This window comes from Ascidiella aspersa, chromosome 8 (genome assembly GCF_963924565.1).
Source record: "Ascidiella aspersa chromosome 8, kaAscAspe10.2, whole genome shotgun sequence".
In the NCBI taxonomy this organism is placed as follows: domain Eukaryota; kingdom Metazoa; phylum Chordata; class Ascidiacea; order Phlebobranchia; family Ascidiidae; genus Ascidiella; species Ascidiella aspersa.
Genome location: NC_139454.1, coordinates 22,933,684 through 22,960,623, shown reverse-complemented (window position 1 = coordinate 22,960,623; position 26,940 = coordinate 22,933,684). Strand labels below are relative to the sequence as shown.

Here is a 26,940-nt window from a genome sequence, read left to right as displayed (position 1 = left end):
TGTATGGATTAACTGTATTAAGTCTTGAAAATCGTAAGCACTGAACGCCAATTAAAACTTCTAATTAGAACTGCTTTTAATCATAAAGTTCAATTAACAGGTAATTGGCCGAAGACGGTTATGTCCCACAATAATAGCAAATATAATGGCAAAGTTTTATGATTACCAATTTATCTTGTATAGGAATCTTTTTATCAATTGGTGAAAAAGGTGGAAAGACGCTAAGGCGTTACGCATCTCGCAATTTTCGGCAGAACTTAAACTTAGTCAATAAATCAAACTAACAGCACAATAAACTCACTAATTAAATAGAATTTCAAGACATTTTTTGATAAAATTGTTCAGCAGGGCGATAAACCAATTATCCAAACCTTTTTAGCTTCGGCTGGCCTTAAAACAAACCCTTTTGTTTACGTTGAAGCGTCCAATTTTGACCTTGAAACGCAGGTGTACACGTGGTGCGCGCCACCGCAGGAACATCACGTGGATCACGTGAGAGCTGAAGACGCGTTTAGTGCGAGGCTCATATTCGAAGAGCACATACCAGGGCAGGTGGGTTGTGGGTTGTTGTATTGTTTATTTTTATTTATTTGTGTAATTTTAAATGTTGGGCTAAGCAATAAATCTTGGATATATTAACGATTTTTGTTTTGTTGATTTGTATTTGTTTTGAACATTTGACTAAACCGTATCAACCTTTTTACTTTCGTGGCCCATTTTCTTGCACGAAAATTCTGTGACACAATATTTTTTTATGAACCGAAAAAACTATAAAATAAGTTTAGAGTAAAACAGCAGAACATATTTTCATACTTGCTGCTGCTGAACAAGTGTAGATTTCATTTTCATTCCTTCAATTCCGCCCCAAGCTATTATTCTTGTATAATTAAGTATAGTGAAAAAAGAAACTAAAATCTTTAATAAATCAAACTTTATAAATTGGTCTGTGACCCACCTCAAAATGTTTTCATGCCCCACTGGTTGAGAACCGCTTGACTAAACCAAAGGTATTAAAACATATCTCGACGCCCCTGGGCTTTAGAGCCTACACCCATAGGGTTGGGAACCACTGCTTAATGCAAACATTAAGCGGTTTCATTTCCACCTTGTAATTCCCCTAGCGCATATAGTTCAGTTGTTCTCGACGTTTTATGACTTAAGGCACGAAAAGAAATAATAGATTGTGGCGCCCCTACTATAATTTTCGTCAAGTGTTTTTATGGAATGTCACAAATTAACAATTAATAAATAAAAAAAAGTTTTGTGATTTATTGCATTCTAATCGTGCACAAAGAGTTGTATCAAAAGGCTTAAGATTAATAGCAAAAATCGAATTCCAAAAAAATATCTCGGCGCTCTTGAGCGTTAGAAACAACACCCAAGGGCTTATAACTACTGCTCAATGCAAAGATTAAACGGTGCTCTTAACTTAATTGCAGCAAACGCGGGATTGGAACGAAGAATTGGCCGCAACCCGCGAACTACCGAGGGCAAGTCTGCCAGAGAGATTGCTGAGGGAAAGAGCAATGTTCAAGGTACGATGCAGTTTGTAAGCTGAACTGTTGGATATATCCATGTGTAGTGGAGCGATGCAAAATCTAGCCAAATTTCATTTTTTTTGGCAATTCTATTTTCAAGGTTCAAAACCACGGGAAAACCTACGATTGGCTAAACTTTACTTTTTTTTTTAAATCTTAACAACCCTATTATGTACATCTGAGTATGTCTAAAGATGCTTTTCTATACATGCATGTCTGGTTAGCTGGCCCTTGAAAGAAGAAACGACATTTGCTTTATTTGTAAAAAGAGGTCTAACTATAGTTTGCACATTTGGGGCTAACACTAAATCGAGATAAGGGTACACTGTGCACGGATCTGTAATATAGATTGATTAAAACCAAAAACGGTCGAGTAAATACCATCTTGATTAAAACATTAACTCAAGCTGATAAAAGTTCGTATCGAAACGTCAATACCAAGATGAAGTCTATTCGACCTTTTTGGCTTTAGAAAATTTTTATTTTTTTATCCAACCATTTCCACTTATTGTTGCGCATTTCAATACAATTGTTTTATGGCTAATTTAATTGTGTAAGCATTCTAGGGCCAAAGGTCACCGAGCACGTGGTGCTTTGACAACATGCTTATTTGGCGTACTTCTAATGGTAGAAGCTCATCTTGTTAGTTGTGTAATTACAGTGACATAAAGCAAATAAAAAACGACATATATAAAAACACCAGAATGTTAATTCTTTTTAAAAACGTTGTTCGTGTTTTGCAGCATAATGAAACTGCGGTTTAAAAACTTTTTTCGCCGTTACCTCTGCTTAAAACTGCAAAATACACGACAGCGTCATACGCGATTTAGACAACTAAATTTATTTCTATTTTTTATAAGTAAAAGAAAAAAATTAGAGGATTCTAGTTTTTTCCAAATTAGATAAGAACTAGAATTAACGAATTCTTAAAAAACAAGATTTCAATAATAATTATTTGAACTAGAATTGCATTTAAATATTTACAAGTTTTAGTTAAAAAATGTAAACAGTAAATATTGGTGTGTTAACAACCTATGCTTATTGCATAGCCTATGCTTTTTTCACCAAAGCGTTTTAATTGAAATTATTTGTTTCGACTGAGAGACTAAAATTGCCGTCGGACAAAATAACATTTTTAATAAAATCAAAATGAGATTACAACCACAATTAGAGCACACGGGCCATTCACAAATTAGTTTAAACGTAGAATTACCCACATTTTGCTCTAATCTATTGATTAAAAAAAAACTAGAGAATTATCCAGTTTTCCAAGTCTGCATCCTACCATTGTGCAATTGATCACACATGTGCAGTGTACGTGATTCAAAAGCTGCGCGCCGTTTTTCACGTCAGCCTAAGAACGCTAACCTATTTACCCAGGTTCGAACCGGCTTGTATTGCATGCTGCTACTTCCCAATGCGACACGTGCGTTCAATTAATCAAGACACTCAATAGTGTTTTCGCCCTTCTCTGTGTGTGTGAAGCCGATGTATTACGATCGGCTGTTTCCCCTTGTTAAGTGCGACAAAGTTTTTTTTTCTCTGGAATCGCAGCCCGTTGGTACGTCCGCCTTGTCGCGCATATATAGTTAAGTGGGCCGAAAAGTATATTTTTGGGCTGCACATTGTTCTGTTTGGTTTTTTGCATTTTCTGTTGGGGTCCCCCATGTCATTTCCACAACACATATAGTTATGTGGGGCTGAAAACAGATATTTTTGGGCTGCTTTCTGACCTACTTTTGTTAGGGTTTTATAGAAATCTTTCTTGGATTGTTCTGTTTGGTTATTTATTTTTCTAAAAATGTCCGCCGTGTCATTTCTATAGCGCATATAGTTTAGTCGTATCTCAACTTTTATAGCGTACAGCACCCCTCCAAATATAACCCAATGATACAAATAAAACTCAAGTTTAGGGCAACTCAAGTTAGGTCGAGTTATTTGAAAGAAAATTTTTAAAAAATAACAAAACTTTTCATAAAACCTTACTTAACAACAAGATAAAATTCAGAGACATAACTCATATTTATTTATTTATTCCATTTGTCTTATATTGTGTTCACTTATAAAAAGTCAAGGGAATAGAATTAGGTCGTCAAAGTTTCGCTGTTATGCTTCGCTTATTATTGATGTCAAAAAAGGTTAAGTAACACTAGTTTAAACTAAAAAAAGGAGCACTGCTTTAACAAAGGCTACAGAGTTTTTTATCACCCTCGTAATCACACACCACCAATAATCAACGCCTGTACACTCCTCTTTAAGTGCCCCCACTAACTATCTCGCTTTATCACTTTCAACGAGCGGCCTGATTAACGCCCGGCCCTGTTTCCCATTGCCCCCAATAACCCTGTCGACTGACAGCTCAATACTTCATCAGTGCGGGTTAACGGCGTACGCGTGTTGTATCACAACGTGTGTTGTTCAACCCAGCTTACCAAAAGTGCCGACATATGCAATTGAGCAGGGTTTTTAACTTTTTTTACCGCGGACCCATAGAATTTTTTTTTGGCTTTGCGTGGACCGCGGTAGGCGAGAAGTTTTCTAAAATGACGTCACAAATTGAAGTCAAAACACAAATAGACTTTCAGAAATATGCTGATGATTTAAGGAAAATGGATTCTAAATACAGTCAGTGCTAAAACGTTTTATTTTTTTTAAACTCTTTTCTTTGAAGATTTGATTAATTCTTAAATATACACTAATATTTTAATTTGGCCTAATGGAGCCCCTTAGTTCACGGAACCCCAAGGGGTCCATAGACCCCTGTTCAAGAACCCCTTCAATAGAGAAACCAGGTGGCACTACAATTTGTCTTTATGTAGTGCCACCTGATTCCTCTATTTAGAATAAGACACGTACGGTCTTTTACAAAGAAGGATATACAAAGGTACGATTTTAGAAATGCCTTGTTTTATTTCGTTTTGTTACACTAGTGGCCACCAAACTTAAAAAAATTTCCCGTGTTATTAAAAATCCTATCCCGGGCTAAATTCAAGCTGGTATGCTTGTATCTATGTATGCTATAATGAATTGGTGGAGTAAAAATATTGCCCTTGAGATATTTCATTATTTGTATAAGTCGCCTAAATGATTGTGTTAACAATTCTGTTTTAAGATTTTTATACAATTCATCCATTCATCTTGTTGAAAATGAATAAAAAGATTTATTTAAGACGTTCAAAATGTTACCTACTTCTATTTGGACTTTGTTAATCCTACTACATCCATTCATTGTATAGTGCTAATCTACACATAACATGATGGGTCCCGTTTTCAAGTCATTTTGGTCAAAATCAGGCCAATTTTCTGCGCAATTCCCCTATAATCGACGATGGGCATCATTACAACCAATTAGGTCCAACATAAAAACCGTTTAACGCAGACAGATAGACTGGTAGCCATGTATCATGTTGCTACGGCTGCCTAGTAAAAGAAGGCCATACAACTCTTACGTTATCTTCATGCGCCCGTTTTTCAATGTACTGCGGGTTGTGTAGGCTCTCTTCTTGCCAATGATTAGCTAACTGCCCGCAATATGTGGTCTTTGGCATTTGCTGGCTTGCGTGTACGGCTTGTACGCGCTATGGCGTTGCTGTTGTGTTACCTTTCTTTTATAAATAGAAAAAAACTAGCGTCGCAGTGTTCTTCCGTTTTTTCGGAAAAGACAATGTCGCTTTTTTTAAAAAAGATGATCACGTCTTTAAAGCCGAATTATATGAAAATTATGCTTTAATTATAGAAATAACTGAATTAAGAACGAAAAAAACAAAAATACAAAAAACGTGAAACTTCCAACAAAACATTAAATATCAAAAATACCAAAACAATGATACTTCTTCAAACACTAAATACGAAAATTAAAAAAAAACTTTAATCCCCAAAACACGAAAAAAATAGATTTTAGTACCAATTTGTTTGCCCTATATCCACACAGTGATGTGTTTTATGTATTGCTGGGAATCTCGCGCTATGTAATCAACGCAATGCTGGTTAAATATTTGATCTGGCTGGTCTTGCTAAACTGTATCTTGAGAGAAAGGCGAGGACTATAAGTTTTTTTTTTCAAATTAAGCTATAGTTTAAAAAAATGTTTTTCTGTAAGTCAAGCTATTTAATTTAAACTTTTGGTGAGAAAAGCCTGTATTTTCGTCGGTACAATGATTTGCTTAATGCCTTACAACTTGACTTATTTCGCATCCAGTTTTAATCTCCTATAAAACGCATTATTTTTTTACCCTTTTTTTCGTTTATGGCTAAAACGCTGACGAAGCTTTTTTCGCATTCAACGCCGATTTCTCGCCAATTATTCTCTGTGTGTCAACGACCGTCGGCTATTTGCTTTCTCGTATAGCCGTGTTTGCCCTCTCTGGCTCCAAATAACGCGTCCGTGGCTTTACTAGTAGACCCTTAAATTGCGTAACCTTGAACTAGTAATGTAAACAAGGCATGAGTCCAAGTCAAGTTATTAAGTCCAAGTCCAGTCTTTTTTTTAAATTTCTCAAGTCCAAGTCGAGTCTTATTGAATCAATAACAAGTAAAGTCCCAGTCAAGTCCTTAAAATTTTAACATTTAACTATCTATTAAAATTGTTCGATTATTAGTCAACTAAACACAACATAGCAATCAAATTGTTTTGTTAATGAAAACACATTTTTTTAACCCAAGTAATTTTGTCCAAACGACTTAAGTCAAGTCAAAGTAATTTAAAAAAAACAGTCACTTTAGTCCACCGAAGACAAGTCAATGACTTAAGTCATTATAACATTGCCTTGAACGCTTTCCTGGGCGCTGTATTCTCCGTAAATAATCATACACCCACAGGGCTCAAAAGAAGGGTAACGCGTTTTCAGCTAAATCCGTTTTTCGACCGATACCGATAGCCCTACTTTATATACCTGATATACCAGCGGTTCCCAAACTTTTCTAATAGTTTTGCCCGGTGGACCCGTTGTAATTATTTTGATATTTCGCGGCCGTATAAAAATTCAAGGGTCAGTTCAAAGTCAGACCCATGTTTCTTATAGTACACTAGTGTAGTCATGATTCTTTCTGATATAAACTTTCTAACTAATGCCAACGATTCGCTGATAGCAGGTAGTGCAGCATATTGATGTTAGACATCATAACACGCTATATACACGCTATATGAATAATTTCAGGTCCACAGCGACTTCGTAGCGGCGGCCACTAGGGGCGCTATGATGGTGATTGACGGCAACGTGATGGCTATCAACCCGGGGGATGCCCGCAACATGAGAATGTACATTTGGAACAACATTTTTTTCAGGTATGATTTTTGTCGCAGTTTTTGGATTCGATTTATATCTAAAACAGCAGGTTTAAAAGAAAAAAAAAACTTTAACGTTTTAGCAATGAACCTCCCCAAAACAGTTTCGCAAACCGGTAAAATAATTAGTTTAAAATTTAATTACTGCAGGTATGATTTGTTCGCACTTTATGCCTTGTGTTTCTGAAAAAATAAAATGAAAAAATAAAATCGTTCCGAAAAAAATTGCTAAAATATCAAATCTAAATTGCTTTTAATTCCGAGCGATCCACAAAACCTACAAATTTTCTTTAAAACGTCTTTAAATGTCTCAATTTTTTCATAACATCGCGTGGCAACCCGGTTACATAGCACCGATACTAAAAAAGCAACTTCAAAAAACTTGAAAAAAAAAATATTTTTTACACTCACAGCCTCGGCTTTGACGTGCGCGACCACTACAAGGATTTTGGTGGTAATTACGCCGCCTTTTACGCCCCCTGCTCGGATCTGGTGGGCGTGAAGGCTTACAACACACTGGACGTACCTGGACTCCACACCCTTGGAACTGTGGTGGTGGATTACAGGGGATATCGCGTCACTGCTCAGTCCATTATTCCAGGTAATAAGATTTTTGCTTTTGTATGTTTTTTGGCATTTTTATTTTGCATTTTACTTTGCTCAGCAGGTTTTCTGATACGTGTGGTGCTTTTGGTGTTTATTATCGTTTTAATTTGATTATCCTAAAGGTAGCGAGTTTTCTTTTGATTCCTGAACAGAGTAATACGAGAAATTATGTTCATTTCGATAGTGACTGAGTTGCTTTTATTTCTTAACTGTCCGTCGTGTGTTTTCCTTTAACCGGAGTTGGTAAATTACAGGAACATGAAACAATTTAGAACACTATATACGGATCTGTTCATAAGTTTAATGGCGAAAATAACGGCCCAAGTAGAATAGATATATGTGGCCTTCATATCACTGATGATGGCATAAGCATGTGCCGAAACGTTTGAACAATAAAGCATGTCGCTTTTTACGTCTATTTGGGCCGTTATTTTCACCATTAAACTTATGGAACAATTTATTTTTGGTAAATTTCTAGTAGCGCAAAATAGAGACGATTTCTTGCGTAATTATGACGTCATGCGTTTAATTTATTAATCTGTGGGAAAGGAGCTTCGTTGTGCCAATTAAAAACAAAACAAAAACGTCGGACCATAATGGTTGGAGGGTGTAGTAAGCCGTAGTAAGAATATCAAAGCCCTTACAAAAGTAGTACTGGATATGTGATAATGGAAATCACCTTGACCCTTGCAAGATAAATATCGACCTTAATTGCTGATCAGTTACAGCAGAATAGCGTAGCAAAGCTACTATAACAGGTCAGACCTTAATAAAATATCTTGAAAGATCTATATATATAAGATAAAATATATGGATACCCTTCGAAATAATATATATTGACGATGCCTTTGCTGGCGAAATATATATTATATATATATCTTTCAAGATCTTCAATAGTGTTTGACCTGTATTGCTAGCTTTGCTGGAGTATCCTGCCATACAGGAGTAGGTATCATTTTGGAACATCTCTTTATTTGTATTCAACAGAAAAAACGTATTCCACCTTAATGTTAAAGAAATCCCCAGTAAAAAATGTGTTTTTTAGCTTATTACGCAAAAACGTATGAAAATCTTTCTTAATTCTGGAGCATAGTGGTTTGAGGTTGTAGTAAGACGTAATAAGAATACCAAAGCCCATACAGAAGTAGGTAGCATTTTGTGAACGTTTCGAATAACTCTCTCTTCATTTTCGAAAATGAACTAAGAGATATTTCAACGTTCAAAATTCTCCTACTTTTAGATGGGCTTTGCCATTCTTACTACATCTTTCTAAATAAATTTGCCGAATGCCGTTCGCATGAATATTTATATCTATACTTTTATATAAACGATGATCTGCATGTACATTTTGATGCGGACGCGGTAATAATTTCCTGTTGTGTTCCGCTCGTAAAAATTCGTCTCGTCTTATCGAATTACGAAAATAGGTCTGTTTGCTGCGAACTAAGGCAGCAAAATGGTGCATTGAAGTTTTAAGAGTCACCCTGTCGCAAGAGAAGGTCAAAAAATTGTATAGAATAGATAGGAATGAAAAGATTGGTCACCGAAAGCCATTGTAGACTCACCGGATTTGATTCGTGTGCTAATTATATGGAAGCCGTAATCGTTGGTCAAAAAGCAGCTTCAGAAGGGTTAGATTGCAGTTTGTTGAGCACATATGTGTGTGTCCTAAAAAATGCTTAGAAAAAACTTTGTTGAAAAACGACAGAAAGTAGCGTTTGTATGTTCTTTCGTTTAAATGTTAAGCTTGGAAATTGTGAATTACTTTTATCCTTTCTTTACTGTAGCTAGGTAGTGGCATTTAGCTTAACTATTATCTGTAAAACAAACACTAAACGCGGAGTATATTAGATGCTTATTCGGAAAGGAATTTAAAGTAAAAAAAGGAAATCTGTCGAACGAAATGTTGAATCCCAGGTTTTCTTGAGAGTAATCCTGTCGCCAAGTGCAAACACTCCCCAAAAAACGCTCAAATTTTGCAACAAAAACAATTTTCGTGTTCTACTGTACAGTAAAGGCTTAACCCGCGCAAAATGAACGGCAAAGGATTCGCGCTCTGTGCATTTTTCGCAGCCTCAATGGCCCTCCTAAACATCCTAAAAACTGCAAACGACGACAAAAAAGATGCCAAAGAAACCAGCATTAAGCAAGGCATTTTGGCGGCCGCAGCATCGCTCCTAATATGGGGCTTCGCCGACTCTTTTGATTTATCTCGCCCCAAAGCCAAATCGGCCTTTACCGCTCTGATGCTTCACGCGCAGATGCTCTACCAAATGCTCCTAATCTTTCTGCTTTTTCTCGAACCTTCCACAATTAGATCGCTTCTCACTCACCTAGACCCAAACCTGAACCGTGTAATTGAAACTCGCTCATACGCGGACAGTTGCATTTTATGGGATCCGGGGCACCAGGACGGACCACTTCATAACGTGGTCGAAAATATGGACGTCTTTGTCGTTTACCACGTCTTGGGTTGGCTGGTTACCGCCCTAATTATGCGCGACACGCCTACTTTGCTGCTCTTAAGCGCTGCCTTTGAATTAATAGAGTACACGTTCGAAGCGCACCTTCCTAACTTCAGGGAATGCTGGTGGGATCACTGGCTGCTCGATTTCGCCTTTTGCAACACGCTCGGCATCTATCTAGCAATGCGTCTGCTCAGGTTTTTAGGCTTACAGGAGTACGACTGGTTTGGCGTGAAGGGCAACTCCACGTCAGCCAAACTGTTCGGCCTAAAGCACAACAACGAGTTGTTTGTCCGTGCCGCTTCGGCCCTGGCGCTTTTCTACGCGATCCTGGCCACAATGACGCACACCTTCTTCTGGAAATACGCCCTCTGGATCCCGCCCGACCACCCTATCGTTATCATCAAGTCAACACTGTTCGGCCTGACCGCTTTCATAGCGGCACCGTACGTTTACTGGACTATACGCTTCGGCGGCAAATTGGCCAACATAGGCTTTGCCTACTACCTTTCCACCTTCACCGAAAGTCTTCTGTCGCTGCGTCTCTGCGACGATCTGCTAGCAATCTCGATTCCAGCTCCAATGCGCAACTTCTGGACGCTCCTCTTTTCAACAATGGCCGGCTTTGTCGTGTTTAGGTACCTTCGCGGCGATTTCGGACAACTTAGCGTCCCCGTGACCTTTGGCCCTGGTTCTACGGCCGACCCCGCGGCGCGCCAAAGCGGCCAGCAGTTTGTCTTGAGCGAGAAAGGCGCCCGACGCCTGCGCAAGGCTCTGCGCTGTAAAAAAGGGCCGTAAGCCGAAACTGAAAACGAAAGTAATTGCTTTTACAGGGTTTTGCCGCCAAGCCTTTGAATCTTTGAAAATCTTCGATTTGATTTACACATTAAAAGTCTTCGAAAACCCTAAGTCTTTGAATTAATTTGCGAAATAAAAAGCTATTAAAAAACCCTATGTTTTTTAAAAGTTTTTGAATTAATTTGCATATTCAAAAGTTGTTAAAACATGCTATGCTCTTTAAATAGTCTTTGAATCTTTGTGTAATTCTTTGAATTTATTTTACACCAAATCTAGGTTAGGTGTTTAGAACCTGGCGTAAAAAACATTTTTCAACCATTTTTTTTATTTTGCTTGGCAATAAATTTATACTTTGTTTTTTAATTTATAATTTATTCAAAAACGCCCGGCGGTACAATTTTAACAAGGCTTTAAATGTCTTTGAATTTTTTTCATAAAGATTGTGATACAACCCTGTAATATTATGCTGTGATTAGATAACAACCGTTTTCAAAAAAATGTTGTTTTACTATTGTTATACTCTTTTGTATTTAAGCTTTGTATGTGTTTCACAACAGAATCTGGCCCTCCAACAGAACACATAATGCCGACGATAAACGTTGTAAAATTTTTAATAATAGCTTGTAAAGCGCACCGCTCCGAACAAAAATCAGTCAGCAAAGGTTCAAAACTTTTAATACAAATATGCATTTCGCCATATAAATGGCATCGTAAGTTTGTCTGTACAAATAAATTGTAAAAAAATTAATATATTATAATGTAAAATAAATTCATAAAATACAGTTAAGACGAACAAAGACAAAGACAGACTGCATATAAACGCCAACCACTAAAGTAAAAACAAACTCTTGTATTTACTATTGTTAAAGTATATCTACGTATACAGATTTTTTTTTACCTACAACGTATATTCAAAATTATTTTGCTTTTTATAAACTTAGGGTATTGTTGGATTAGTTTTTTAAATACTTTCTGCTTTTTCTTCACTGCTTTGTGCAGTATTTTTATCGTAGTTAAATTGTATATTATTTATTTATTTATTAAAAGCATTTTTACCCTAACGTAATGTCGTTTGCTTCTTCGTTAAACTTATATTTGAACTAATTTAAATTCTGTTTGTAATACAAACATATTCAGTCTATAAAATCTCTTAAAAAAAAGACTTTTTCGTCCAAAACGCCTCCTACCGTTAACAACTAAATGCAGCAGACAACACGCAAAACGAGAAGGTAATTTAGATAGCTACATCTGAATAAAAAATTAAGCAACAAAACCTCATTGTTTAAAATTTAAACCGTTAAAACACCTTCTGCAGCCTGCAGGTTTGCCACAAAGACTTCTGTTTAAAAAAATGCCGTCACATTACCAATTTTTTAACTAAGTTGTTGTTGTGTCCCATATTAAGCTTTCAAAAGCTACAAATTTTCTTCGAAAAGTCTTTTGACAGTTTTTTTATTTTTATAAAAGTTTGTGGCAAGTTGGCAACTCTGTTTTGTTACGTCACACACACTCGACAGTCATTCTGGAACAATGAACAGAAATAGAGCGTTGCTTATCACGTATAAACCTGAAACCAAGCGAAACTTTTTTCGTTAAAAATTTAAACCAAAACAAACTTCTGTTACGTCACACTCGACAGGCATTCTGGAACGGGAGCAGGAACAGAGCGTTGTCTACGGTTCGATTGACTTCGGCAAGACTGCACAGACGCACGAAAAGTACGTCGAGCTGCTGTCCAAGACCACCAAGCAACTTCACGTCTTGCCTCATCAAGTGCAGTGCGACGAGGCGGGATCCGCACCCGTGACCCTCGAATCTTCGCTCGAGTGCAAGGGCATCATCGGTGAGACAAGTTTTTGGCGGTTATATCGGGGGTTAAAATCCAGTGATGTAAACAAGTCACTTTGAAAGTCTCAGGTCATTTGTAAAGTAACTTAAGTCCAAGTCAAGTCTTTTTGGATAAATCACTCGTCAATTCCCCTAATAAAGTCATTATACGAGAAAGTCAATTCCAAGGCGAGTCCTTGTCATAAAAATTACTCTTAGACTTTTAAAATTATTAAACTCGTTCGATTATGAGCAATATCTCGACTAAAAAATGCAACGGATCGAGCAAATTGTATGATGTGGAAAAATTGAGATCCATATCCCCATTTTATAAAAAAATTCCTAATGAAAACACTTCATTTTTAACACAAATCGTTTGTCCAAAGTACTGAAGTCAAGTCAAGTCAAGTCATTTGTAAGCAGTGATTTAGGGCACTTACGTTATGTCATTGACTTAAAATCTGTTAAAAAAAAAAGATGCTTGGTGCGCTTTTAAAGAATTACTTAAACATGGATGCTGTCCTACCGCCCATTTTATTTTTGACCTTAATTTGATATTTATTCCGCTGAAAGGCGAATCTCTCAAAATGAAATTTGTGAAAAACTTTCACAGGTCCAACAAATATTTTTCTTAATAAGCTTTGAAACGATACAATTTAATCAATATTTTACCCCTTTGACGATATTAATGACGTCATATGACATCAGCTGGAAACGTTATACTTTTTTCCCAAAATAGCTGGAATCGGAATAAAATTAGAATCATCGAGAATCTTTTGCAAAAAAGTTGATATTTGTGTCGAAATGAAATACAAAGTATCGGACATCAAAAAAAAAATTCAATTCTATAACGAGCTACTTGCCCCTTTTCGTTTTTCCCTCGAAGCCTTTTTCCACTTCTCGTGTTACCAGGCAACGACCAACGTCATTACATCCTCGACCTGCTCAAGACCTATCCTCCTGACGTCAACTTCCTACCAAGTGATGACGTCACCCTGCCCCAGGAGTGCACGCAGCTGGGATTTCCCCGGAAGCATCGGCACCGTTTGGCCTCGCTCCGACCCGAACTTTTGGAGGCCTACGTCGAACACCTGTGAGTCGCTTTTTTGGTGGAAATTGTGATTTTTGCTACTTTTTTTGTTGAAAAATAAGTTTTTGGACACTTTTTGCGGTGAAAAATTTTTGCCTGTCGTTTTTTTCGCTGAATTATTTTTGGCCACTTTTTTGAGGAAGTTTTTTGGCCTTTCGTTTTTTCAGGGGAATTTTTAATTTTTGCCACTTTTTCGAAGTTAACTATTTTGTCAATCGCTTTTTCATTGGATTTTTTTATTTTTAACGTTTAACTTTGCTCTTCTCCAGTACAGCCTGAAAAACATTACATTTTTACGTTTATCCACTAATGACGTAATTTAGTATGTCCCGGTCGCTAAGTCCCAGATCTATTAAACAGCAAAGCACAAATGTTTTTTCACTGATAACTCGCTACAGCAACCAAACTTAAAACTGGAAAATATCGGAATTTCTACTTTAACCTGATGAAGCACGGTTGTGCGAAAGCTTGTCAAGAATTAAATATAGTTTGTCTTTATATAGTACCGTCTGATTACTCTATTTAGAATTAGACACATATGGCCGTATTTATAAAATTATAAAGCTGCGGCACATAGAAATAAGGTTACGGACTACTGGCTTATGCTTCAAAGAGTTTTACGAAACAACTGACACTTGCCCGCACAATGACATAACCCGGCCTTTGTTATGACGTCACAGGTACGTGGTTTTCATGCGTCACTGCGCGTCACAGATTGTCCATTTGCGCAACAAGGCGGCGATGGACAAGAAACTCCAGAACGAGAACGCGCTCGCCGAAGCTGGTAAGCACTTTTTCGTTTCCTAAACTTTGAGTCTGGTTATCTTTTTATCCGGTTTCGTAAAACGCCGAAGCTGCTAACCGCTAAGCTCTTTTCCGTTTCCATAAAAAGGCTGGTTAACTCTTTGCCGTTTCCGTGTTAAGAGCCATGTGTTTTTTGATAAACTAGTTTTATTATTGGGAAATCTAAGTTTTTGTGTGTATTAGTTAAACCTGATGTTTAATTTACAGGTGACAACACGAAAGCGATTTTGGAAGCAGCAACAAAGTCCGACCCCGACCAAAGTACGTATATTTGTCGTTACAAGTTACGAGTAACTTCAATATCGTCACCTACAACGATGTCACAGTGTAATGACGTCACAGTCGCTGTTTATTTTATGACGTCACTCTCTGTTTCAGTATAGTATCACTTGACATCTGGTTTCGACCCCCATCCGATAATATCGAACATCCATAGGCACGAATAATTACAACATTGTCCCGTACAATGATGTCACAGCGTAATGACGTCACAGTCGCTTTTAATTTCATGACGTCATTATTAGTTTCAGTAGTATCACTTGACATCTGGTTTCGACCCCCATCGGATAATATCGAACATACATAGGCACGAATAACTTCAATATCATTCGGTACTGACGTCATAGTCGATTTTAATTTTATGACGTCACTTTCTGTTTCAGTGGCGCAATGGCAGCGCGAAGCTGTGAAGTCGGCTGCGGAGCTGGTTGGTTCTTACTCGGACACGGAGTTCGACATCCGCTTTAATCCTGACATCTTCACTCCTGGAGTGAGGAGGACACTTAGTGCTGATGAGGAGAAGAAGCAGAGGACTTTGCTGGTGGATGCAGCTGTGTTCCTCATCACAAGACAGATACCAATCTTTGTGAGTATTTTGAAAGAAATTAAAAGAAGTTTTTAAAGAAAAAGAAATTAAAGAAAATTATAGGTTTAAAATGTTGTTTTCATGTCTTTGTTGGCTTTTATGTGTTATTGACTCATTCGTGAGTATTTTTGAGAAATAAATTTAGAAAAAAAGTCGTTTTGATGTCGGGTTTTCTGGATTGTTTGTGTTTACTGAGTTTAACTTCCCGGGATAATCGTGATATCTGTGAACCTTGAAACCTTCTTGAGTCCGTTATACTAATTATATTAAGTAATTTTTAAAATTTTAGATGTGAAACCCCAAAATAACGTCGTAAAATCTTATAATCATGCTGTTCAACCTCTGTGTACTATGACAATAACATGAAACCTTGCGTTGATACATATTTATTATCACGGTATAATTGTTCTTAATTACACTAGGTTCATTCGTTAATATTTTCGTCCAAAATTTGCCTAAAATCGTATAATGAAACCCCTAGTCATTTCGAGAAACGTCGCTATCACGTCGTGAAACCTCATTATCGTGTGATTTATATATCACTCAGGTGAAAGACTGTCTGGAGCACTCGATCATGCCGGCGGATGGTGCGTCATTGGTAGACGTCATCCATGAACGCGGTATCGGCGTCCGATATCTGGGAACTATCGTTCGACTGATCGCACAGACACCGACACTGCAGCACATACAGGTGATTTAGTGCTCGAGGGATCAAGGTTTTTCTGGTTTTCCGTGGCGGGGAATCCATGTTTTGGTTTGCTATATTTGTAATTATAGGTCTTGATGTGATGGCTCTTGGCCAGTGCTGTGACTGAGAAATAAGTACTAGATCACAGTTGTTGAACGCATATCTGTGTGTGTATACATTTCATTGAATGATGATATGGTACTGTAGATATCATCCCTTCAAAATTAGGTTGTATGTACGAACAGGCTGCAGCTAGCAACGGTGCTTTGTTTTTTCTCCACTCGCTCCCTTCTGAGCCTGTGTATCAGTTGGTAGAACGACAGTCCCGGTATGACCGGTGGTCGTGAGTTCGAACCTCACCGCAGGCAGCAAAGTTTTTTTTTAAGCCTGGTCTTCCTTGTACAATCCTGATCAGGCTGACAGATTTCGGTTAGCCTCTTCGAAGGCATCTTGTGTGCTATATATGGGTGCTGTTATCGTTGGCCAGTACTATTCCAGAAGGGCTTTGTAGCAGAATACATATTGTGTATAATATGAACGTTTCTGTTGCTGTTGCAAAAAGTTGAGCACTGGTAGAAAACACTTTAATTCTAAAGAAACACTTTAAAAGTTTTTTTAAACGATGTTTTTTTCTCCTTAGACGATCGGTATCATGGAGATAATCCTGCGTTGCGCCAAGCACGTTATGCGAGGCTACTTGCAGCAGGTCGACCAATCAAGTCTTTCATCGGCCGTTTCACATTTTCTTAACTGCTTCCTGGGGAGTTACCCGGTTCCGCTACCCACTCTACCCGAAGAGGAACTTATAAGGTAAAAAAGTGCGACCGAGATAGCACGCTGACTGGGGTCAGTGACTTGACGTGACTTGAGTGCACTTGTGCCATTGTTTTTCTAAATGACTTGACTTAAGTGCAATTATGTCATTGTTTTTTCATTTGAGTCGATGACTTGACTTAAGTGCAATTATCCCACCATTTTCGAATGTCTTGACTGGAGGCTAGTTTTTGGCTTTTTTTATTTTATTTGTTGTCTAGTCAGTTTTTTTCTTAGTTTTTTTTTTTATTCAACCGGATTGGCATTTGAAAATATAATTATTTTGCAGCAAAAAACAAAAAAACAATTCATCCGCCACGTTTCTTTCGAAATACCACAAAATTATAAGATTGACATGGGGATCTTTTCAAAATTTCGCAATACTGCATAAAAACAAAGAAACAATAAAAACTGAAAAAGAAATAATAATAATAATAATAAAGAACGAAAATGGTTTGCAAAACATAAAATAAAAACAAATTTTAAGACAAAAAATATATAAACATGTTTCTTACAAAAAAACTTTTTTGCCCAGAAAAATTCCAACATAAATAATATCGGCCTCTACTTTGTTTTTATACTTGTATAAAAATAAAATTACAATGTTTTTGTTATTTTTGCAATTCCAGAAGGTTGGTGCGAGAATTGGTTGGTTGTTTAAAATGGGTGCAGAAAGGAAAAAGTTTAAGAATCATTGCCTAAGACCAGGGGTTCTTAAACTGGGATCCATTTAGCCCTAATTGAAATATTAGTGTATATTTGAAAATAATTCATTTTTTCAAAGTGTTGAATTAAGAAAAATTTTTTTTTAAACCTAAAATGTTTCCAGCAACAAAAAGAAGAAGAAGGCGCGCAAGCAACGCGCCCAATCGGGTAGCCCCAACCCCCCTGTGGGGGTGGTCTGGCACGCCCTGACCCCCGAGACCATGTGGGCGCAGATCCGCCAGGAGGCGCTAGAGTACTACCACTACGAGTTCGCTCAACCACTAGATGGCGTAGACGAGCTGTGCGAGAAACACGGCATCCAGAAGGTGTCGCTGTTGCGCCGATTTTGCGTCGTTATGGGAGTTCAGGTTGGTTTATTGTGTTTTTTTTAATGTTTTGTTGTTTTTTTCATTTTTATTTTTTTTTCTTATTTATTTAAGGTGCCATTTTTTAATGTTTTGTTATTTATTTCCTTATTGTTTTTTTTTCCTATTTACTTAAGGTGATTTTATTCTATTTATTTCCTTTTTGTTGTTTTTTTTTCTTATTTAGTCCAAGTCAGTTTATTCGTTTTTAATTTTTTGTTATTCATTTCCTTTTTATTGTTTTTTCAGTTCCGGTAAATTTGTTCATTTTTTTAATGTTTTGTTATTTATTTTCTTATTTTTTTTTTTTTTTTTTTTTTAGTTAAGGTGAATTTAGTGCGATCATAATAGACTATTCGTTAAAAATTAAATGCGATACAAAAACAGTAAAAAAGTAAATTTGAAAAATGAGTTTTCGTCGTGATCCGATTCCAGGTGATTTTTTTAATAAAACAGTAAAATATTGATTTTGAAGTATGTTTTATAACTGGGCTGATGGTGAATTTAGGCCAACTGTAACGGATGAAAAAGTAGAAGAAGAACTATTAAATATAAATAACTAGAAAAAGTTTAGTTCGATATCTCGTTTCTCAATAAACTCCGTTCAGTTTTTAAGGATAAAGAACCCGACATTAACTTCGATTTAAACTTTACGTTTATTTCTGTATAATTGTTTGGGTAATCCATCCAAGTTTGTGATGCGTGATTTTTGCATAGAAATGTCGATAAATGAATTTAGCAATTTAAAGAGAGACTACTTTTTTGCCATGTCATTCGTAAGAATTATGTTTAATCTAACAATATCTTGAATTTTGCTTTCATAAAAAAGAGGCCTATTGGAAATTTTTCAGTTTTACAAAACGCAGAAAACCGGTTTTAAAAGTAATCTGACCATTTATGTTCGGTTAAGGTGGTTATGAGAGATTACGCGCTTGAAGGCCGCCACAAACCTCCTTTTAGCGAGGAAGACATCCTCAACATCCACCCAGTTGTGAAGCACGCAGCACCAAAGGCATCCGACGGCTACCAGTTCTACAGCAGCGCCCAGTCCAAAGTCCAACAAGGTAACTACCGCTTTGGCTTCGTTTTTTCGAAGAAAAGGTATGAAGTGATGTACTACTGTAGAAGAGAATTGCGATAATATCGGATCAGGGCCGATACCCGATCCCAAGTGGTAGTCGCAATAGGTGTTTTTAAATCCTCTTTTTAGGAATATCTCGTTTCCTCTGCCGAGTTCTTTTGCTTTATTACCCAGAAACAAAAGCAATAAACATGGTATTTTTTAAATTAAAAGCTGAAAGGTAGTATTTTTCAAAATATTAGGCCAAAATTGGTAGGATGTCTGTTTTGGATCGCAAATTATGGAACAAATTCTTCAATTTGGTATCGGATCGGCACCGATACCACCCTAGTATCGGACGAGTACCGTTACTAACAATTGGCGTCGGGTATCGGCTCCGATCCGATATTATCGGACATTCCTATTACAATATAGTTAATATTTAAAAAACGAAGTTTTTCAGTGGACAATAAGTAAGACCTAGTAAGAATTTTCAACATCAGATGTTGAAAATTAACGAAGATATTTCTTACAGTTTATTGTTTGTAAGTTGAGCTATTATCACAAATAACCCACAAGCCACGCTATGTCCTTTTGTTCTATCACAGGTCACTTGCGCGAAGGCCTTGAGCTCTTCACAGAAGCCCTGAACCTTTTCAACAACGTGTACGGAGCTGTGCACCACGAGATAGCAGCTTGCTACCGACACATCGCGAGACTCAACTACATGATGGGTGAACACGCCGAAGCAATCAGCAACCAGCAGAAAGCAACCATTTTAAGCGAACGACTACAGGGTTGGTTGATCTTAGTTTTTCAGTTTTTGCGGTTTAAAAAACTGCCGCGATTCTTTTTTTTAGGAAGGTTAGATTTCCGTTAAAAAGTGTTGTTTTTTACCCGGGCATGCTAAATAAAGTTTAAGATGTATTTTTTAAAATAAAGTTTTTTATATTTAATATTTAATAATACCATATATATATCAAGTATATTATATCCCGATGTATACACGAGTACTTTTTTAAAAAAAGGTCATATTTCCCATTTGTAAAAAAAAAGTCTGAGCGTATCTTGTTTGTGTCATTGTTTTCTTCTGTTTGCCTCGGTCTGTTTCAGACCGGTTTTGGACGGAGCTTTTTGTTAGGGCATAAAAATTGTCGCGTTTCTTTTTTATGCAAACAGGTCGCTATAATTATCGCTTAAAAGTAATTTGCCCGACTTTTTACAAAAATATGTTTCTTGTTTTTCTCGCCTCGTGTTTTAGAACGTGGTTGTGTTTTTTTCCTTTATTGTTTAACTTTAATTGGTAAATACAGAGTGGGCCAAAAATAGACTTACAGTTATATTAAGAAGGGTTTGGATCTAAAAGGTAATTTATTGTTTTGGGGTTCTTCTCATACACCTTGTTCTTTACAACATCCCAAATCCATTGGTGTCAGGTCAGGTGAGTGTGGTGGCCATTCAATGCTACCTCTTCTTCCAAGCCAACGCTGTGGAGTAACTGTAAGCCTACTTTTGGCCCACCCTGAATATATATTTTTCGCCTATAGTTGCAATAATATTGCCCTGAAGCAGATTAAAACGTTGGTAATATAATAAAATTTTGTCAGAAGAACAATTGTACAATTCAAAAGTCGGCTATATATTTTGAGAGGCCTTGTATGCAACTTGACCATTTTGGCTTCGAACCATTTCCAAAACATTACCATTGTTCTGATGGCAGGAATCGACCACGTGACCACGATCAGCGATCACGTGAGCTTGGCGTTGTACTGCTTCGCCCAGCGCAAGATCTCAGCCGCCTTAAAGCTGCTCTACAGGGCCAGGTATCTGCTGCTGAGCGTACACGGCTGCGACCACCCCGAAGTCGCTTTGTTGGATGTAAGTTGCTGTTTAAAGCCGTGTTGTTTTTTTCTCGCTAACTCAATTCTAGTTCTAATCCTGTTTGTGAATTGCTTGTGTCCTCTAATTCTAGTTCTAATTTATGTTGCAATGTATGTAGCACTGATAATGGAAATCATCTTGATTCTTGACCCTTGCAAAATAAAAGTCGACCTTAATTCCTGATCAGTAACAGCGGAATACTCTAGAAAAGCTATAGCTGGCGAAATATATATAATATATATATATTTTAAGATATTTTAAAAGTGTCGGACCTGGAATGCTAGCTTTGCTAGATTATTCTGCTGTTAGTGATCTGGAATAAAGGTCAACATTTATCTTGCAAGGGCCAATTTTCTGCTTTGTCCAATGGCATTTTTAGTCTCTCAGTCGAAACTAAAGAAATGAAAGACACACACAATCATATGTGTTTAATAACATCTGTGATCTAGCCCCTCGGAAGTTGCTTTATGACCAACGATCGAAACTAAAGACTTTGAATTAAAACTCTTTGGTCAGAACGACTAGTATAGGTGATTTTTACAGTCTGAAAACAATAAACTGCACCAATAGGCACAAAACTTAGCACACGCATATTTACCATAAACATTCTTATTAGAATTATTTGCGATTTAATTTGTATTGATTGTTACTGATTAAATGTAGTTCTTCTAGTTCAAATTCGTTTTTTAAAGAAATTGGTAATTCTAATTTAATTGAGTAAATATGATATAACTCTAATCTAATTAAAAAAATGAAATTCTCATTTGAATTTTAATCGAATTTTAAAAAGTCTGGCTTTAGCTAACTTTTAGCACTATCCTTCCATATTTTCTCTTTGCACAAAACGATATAAATCTTAAAATCTTCTGCAGAGCAATATTGGACTTGTTCTTCACGGAGTCCAGGAATACGACCTTTCCCTGCGATTTCTTGACGAAGCTCTTCGCATTAACATCAAATACCACGGGGAAGGAAGCCTTAAGGCCGCCCTCAGGTGGGTGCTTTTTAATTACTCAGTTAACCGCGTGGTGGCGCTGTTGTACCTGGTAAAAAAATGTTTTTGACCTAAATTGAAAAGGAAAAAAATATATTTAAAAAAAAAAAAATAATAATAAAAAATATTTGAATTTTTTTGTAATACGGAAAAAGCAAAGGTGAACTGAATAAAATAGCAATAATGTTTTACAATTTAAAATTGAAATTTAACTGGCCAATTTAAGCTTCTATTTATTCGAATCCATCAAGTGCTCACTGAATGGTATTTTAAAAGCTTCCGAATCAAGCAAATGTTTTTCTCTCACAGTCACCACCTAGTGGCGCGCGCGCACTCGTGCAAGGGTGAGTTCCGACAAGCTTTGCTCCACGAGAAGGAGACTTACAAGTTGTACAAGAACCAGTTGGGAGACGACCACGACAAAACCAAGGAAAGCGGCGAGTGCCTACGTCATCTCACGCAGCAGGCCGTCACGCTCCAGCGCACGGTAAGGGGTCACTCGAGGTCGAAAATTTTTCCAAGGTCACTAGAGGTCGAAAATTTCTCCCAAGGTCAATCGGGGTCGAAATTTTTCCCAAGGTTATTCGGGGTCAAAAATTTTCGAAGGTTACTCGAGGTCGAAATTTCTCCCAAGGTTACTCTAGGTTGGCCCGCTTGGGATTGCAAGAGGGATTTGCAAGAGCCACTTGTAAGTTTGGGAGATAAATTTTAGGCATATCGTTAGTTTATCGATATTTGTTTTCGATATTCAGGACAATTTCCAAATTTTGCGTTAAAATAAACCCTATAGTACATTTGATGATAAGATACGGGTGTCTGTTAATACCTATGAATGCAATCCAAGTTTTCCTGTGTAAAATCGTACCGCTAACAATCTATACATTTTTTCCAGTATCTGTTAGAGTCAACTGACTCTGTAGCAAAACAAAATTAGTTATGTTTTGTTGATCGTTCGCTAGTTAGCATTTGTGATAACAAATAAACTATACTATACAATTGTTAACCCACTATTTTTTACCTTCCGAAATAGAAATTGTTGCCTTTAATGGTAAATCGTGGCTGAAATAACCATAATAAATTGAAAGACTGCCGATATTACCACTTTGCATCGGGTATCGGCTCCGATCCGATATTATCGGACACCCCTACTTGTGTCAATACCTTTCGAGTTCTGCTCACTCACAAATAGTCACTGTATAGCTACTCGACGAGGGAGCATGAATTAAGTACAGTGTCAGTAATTTTTTTATTTTGTTAAGTTTTAGTGTGTATTTCACCCACAAGTTTTTTTGCATATTTTTGTGTTTTTTTAGATGAACGAAATTTACAAGAACGGTTCGACGGCCACCATCCCGCCCCTGCAGGTAAGTTGCTGAGTTAGTTGCCTTACTCAAAGCTGTCTGTCCCTCGAGATGGGTACGTTACTTAAATTGTAATGTGTGGATGTAGGATAACGCTGGCTTGTTAGTTTGGAAGACTCGCTTGCAAGTTTTATGGACCCTTTTTTATTGTTCGTAATCTCTATCAACTACAATAAAACGAAGTACTCTTCGGTACACTATATAGTATGCACAGATCTGTAGTGTAGCTGGATATAATGAATTGCAAAGCCAAAAGGTCGATCATATATAGATGACTTGTTATTTATTCGAAAAGATTTGACTGGGACTCGGGTCTTTTCAAAACGACTTGTTTACCACACTGTGGAAAGTTACTAACAATAGTGCTTTTAAACGACCCTCAAAAAACCCCGTGCAACAAATAAAAGCCCCCTCACTTTTTTAGATTACCCCTCCCAGTATGCACAGCGTGCTTGACCTTATGAACGTCATCAACGGAATCATCTTTATTCCTCTCAGGTAAGTGACGTCATGTCGAACACGTCATCTTTTTGTGTTGTGTATCCGCGTGGAGTTAACTATACTTGTTATTATGTTAACAATGACTTTTGTTGTTTTTTAAACGCGTCTAGGTGTTTTTTTTTGTTTTTTTAAATATTTAATGGCCCATTTTATTTCCTATAAATAAGTGACTATCGTGTAGACTTACTCGAAAAAAAAAGATATTTAAAAATGTGGATGTTAAATAAACTTCGCCGTATCCATGTCGCCATCTACATTTGCTATTCATAATCCATTATTCAACTTTTATAACCTAAGCCAAAAAGGCCTTAATGAGTGACATTTTTACTGTTGTTTTTTACGAATTACTGCCGTATAATCATTTTATAGATATTTGAAAACGTATAGACATTAAAAAAAAAGCAGTAACACCATTTCCATGGCGCCATTAACATTCGAACCCGATTGCAACTTACCTTAAAAACAAACCTTACAATTCTAATCTCAGCCAAAAAGACCTTGAAGCAATTCGCGTCGAGGTCCAACGTCAGCAGAACGAAAACAACAAGCTGGTTGCCATGGCAGCAAAGAACGCCTCGCTCCCGGCTCCTGCAGCTCCGGATCAAGCAAAAGAGGTCGAGGCCGCTCTCGACTGATCTCTCTCGCCCGGCGCCCTGTCGTCGAGGATTTGTTGATGTTAAGTTATTTTTCGCGCGAACACCGGACTCTATCGCGCCGGATTAAAAATTCCGAACCGTCCGTCTTACTCTTTACGCCGTCTAGCGGTGATATAACTTCCTCTGCGGATATTCAAAGTTTTTCTGCTCGCAAAAAATTGACATTTGCGCATTGACAGTAACTGATTAAATTCTGCGGCAAAATTGAAGTTTTTTTTCTATTTACTAAAAGTTATTGTTTTGAGATACAAGTTCTGAAAAGAAAGGTTAACGTCGAATGTTTATATTCATGAGGCCTTGGACAAGCTTATGAGTAAAATCCTTATTGTTTTAAACATTGAAGTTATTATCTAAAATTCTTACCTCTGGGCTGTTAAGTTTTGGTACTGTTCCTTGGCATGTTTGTTGTCTCTATTATTTTCAAAGGTTCCTAAAATTGTTGCGAAACTTGTCGTCGAATCTCTAATAATCGTTGCGTAACAGTATGCAGAAATTGACAGTTTACCGTTTGTTGGCCATTGTCGTATCGAAAAATGCACTCCATATCTTTTATGTTCTGGTCAAAATCTAACAAAAGTTGTTGCAAACGACTGTGCTTCAATTAAAATCGTGTGTTTATGACATTCGAACCTTAGTTCGGCCGCTAGAAATGCTTTTGGAAAACCTTTTCACGGCTGACTGCCTTGTAAATATCCGCTAGGCGCGCTAAAACCACTAATTTATTTCACAGCGCTGGGAAAGCCAGAGACTATGATTGGTTACCTGCTAAGCAAGAGCATCGTCTTAGACTTAGGTTTTTTTCCAATTTGCGCATGAAGTTTTTGTAATTGGCGCTTTCTTGTATTCGCCATTCTGTTATTGTTACAAACAAGCTTTAGAAAGTATGATTAGCCCTGAAAAAGTTCCTTTAGGGATAAGGAATTCCCTTTTAAAAAGTAACAAATCAATATAAAGCTATGATATAAAGTCCTATACGACTGGCTGGATAATATTTTGAAATAATGTTAGGTAAAAAAATGATAAATTGGCTGATACTGCTTGATTGCTGTTGAGGATGTCTATACTAACCCCTCAAAAACTTTAAATACCCATTTTGGTGATAATTGTCAATATGTGGAAGAGCACTTTTGCGGTAAAAATGTGCTCGAAACTAAATAGAACTGTTTTGTTTGTAAACGTTATCCTGTGTACAACCACGTTCAAGGCTTCCGTTAATACACGATTGTTTAATTTCTTGTCACAAAAATGTTTTTTAACTTCAAATAACAATTCGGTTTCAGCCTAATTATTTGTCCTGGATTTGACCAATATTAATTGCAACTTATTTAGAATTTCTTCCGGTTTAAGTCAGCTTTCACGTTTTTTAAAAATAAGAACCAGTCTTTTATCAGTGCGTCAAAGTTTCCGGAACACCACACGACATTAATTGTTTTGCCTTTTTCCTTTTTCACGTTCATCTTCTCTCGCTTTCAAAAAGGTTCGCCGTTCCTTCAAATGTTGTCTTGAAAGGCGGCGTCGGCTTTTGAACGACCGCTTAGCATTTGCTCTAATTTTTTTTTACGCTGTGAACGTTTAATTGTGTGGTTTCGGTGTTGGGGTTTTGTGCTTCGTTGTTGCCATTATATTAATACAATTGATTTTTACCACCGCGATCTTGGTAGTTTATTGCAAGTGCACTAAACCGGGTCAAAGCTAGAGTAGAGAGTCGGACTCTGGACTCTCGAGTAAGACTGCCAGAGTCCGACGTGAGCATGCGCAGTACTAAATTTCAGAATCAATAACAAAGAATTGTTGGCAGATAAATTCTGTCTGTCTAGCGCAGGGTTTCTTTAACTATTCGGTCCATGGACCCTTGGGGAGTACGTTGACTAGTTCCTGGAGTCAATGATGGACTATTTAAAATTTTAAACATAAAATAAAATAAGAGTTTAAATAAACAAAACGCGTTGGCGAATTCTCTTTAAATGTATTTTGACTTCATTTCAGTTCTTCACATTTGTTGGGCCGAACACAGTGTTGTAGGCTTAAACCGAGTAAAGCTAGGGTAAGGAATCGGACTCTGGCTTGACGGAGTTGGTTTATTTTGCTGGGGGGGCTTTGACTCGCGTCTCGAATAAAGACTTGACTTGAGGAGTCTCTTGGACAAATGACTGGTTGATATAGACAGGGCCGGATTACCCATTAGGCTAATAAGGCTATAGCTTTAAGCCCTGGAAAAATTGCCCCCCCCAAAAAAAATTTATAAATATTTTACTCTTAATAACTTTTTTTTCAGAATTTATGAGTAGTACCTCAACAGTCACAGGCATGCAACACCTTCAATTGTCATGCACTGTTACGTCACAAACGATGTAGGTAATATTACGTTTGCTAGACATTAATGTAGTTTTACTACTTTTAGACAGTTTTTGCTCTTTGAATGTTTTTTTGAGTATTGCGTTAACACTCGGTCAGTTGCTGCTCGAAACGGTTTGCTAACATTGTTATTTGTGTTTGTTACGGCAGTTAATACAATAACAAAAGCTAAACAAAAAACTCAACTTTTTGCCCCCCCCATAAAACAAATTTCGGCTGGCTACGCCACTGGTGAACTTCAGTCATTTTGAAATAACTTGTTTACAACACTGCCATAAACTGAC

General features: G+C 37.1%; 2 protein-coding genes across 2 annotated transcripts in view; both read left to right on the top strand.

Annotated features, from left to right (window-relative positions):
• LOC146136919 (protein YIPF5-like) overlaps positions 1-3,706 on the top strand; it is a 48,882-nt gene extending 45,176 nt beyond the window's left edge. The window contains exon 5 of the transcript XR_014501582.1: positions 3,692-3,706. The gene's annotated coding sequence lies outside the window, so the exon portion shown is untranslated. The remainder of the gene's footprint in view (positions 1-3,691) is intronic.
• Positions 1-25,953, top strand: part of LOC146136918 (clustered mitochondria protein homolog) — a 36,976-nt gene extending 11,023 nt beyond the window's left edge. The window contains exons 8-27 of the mRNA XM_083395528.1: positions 448-552; positions 1,440-1,535; positions 6,695-6,822; positions 7,236-7,423; positions 12,331-12,534; positions 13,431-13,611; positions 14,289-14,392; positions 14,620-14,673; positions 15,075-15,277; positions 15,825-15,968; positions 16,606-16,775; positions 17,608-17,851; positions 18,759-18,912; positions 19,517-19,705; positions 20,629-20,786; positions 21,662-21,783; positions 22,093-22,270; positions 23,097-23,147; positions 23,569-23,642; positions 24,133-25,953. Coding sequence (XP_083251654.1) covers positions 448-552; positions 1,440-1,535; positions 6,695-6,822; positions 7,236-7,423; positions 12,331-12,534; positions 13,431-13,611; positions 14,289-14,392; positions 14,620-14,673; positions 15,075-15,277; positions 15,825-15,968; positions 16,606-16,775; positions 17,608-17,851; positions 18,759-18,912; positions 19,517-19,705; positions 20,629-20,786; positions 21,662-21,783; positions 22,093-22,270; positions 23,097-23,147; positions 23,569-23,642; positions 24,133-24,280 — 2,895 coding nt within the window. The 3' untranslated portion in view covers positions 24,281-25,953. The remainder of the gene's footprint in view (positions 1-447; positions 553-1,439; positions 1,536-6,694; positions 6,823-7,235; positions 7,424-12,330; positions 12,535-13,430; positions 13,612-14,288; positions 14,393-14,619; positions 14,674-15,074; positions 15,278-15,824; positions 15,969-16,605; positions 16,776-17,607; positions 17,852-18,758; positions 18,913-19,516; positions 19,706-20,628; positions 20,787-21,661; positions 21,784-22,092; positions 22,271-23,096; positions 23,148-23,568; positions 23,643-24,132) is intronic.
• Positions 25,954-26,940: the final 987 nt, after the last annotated feature.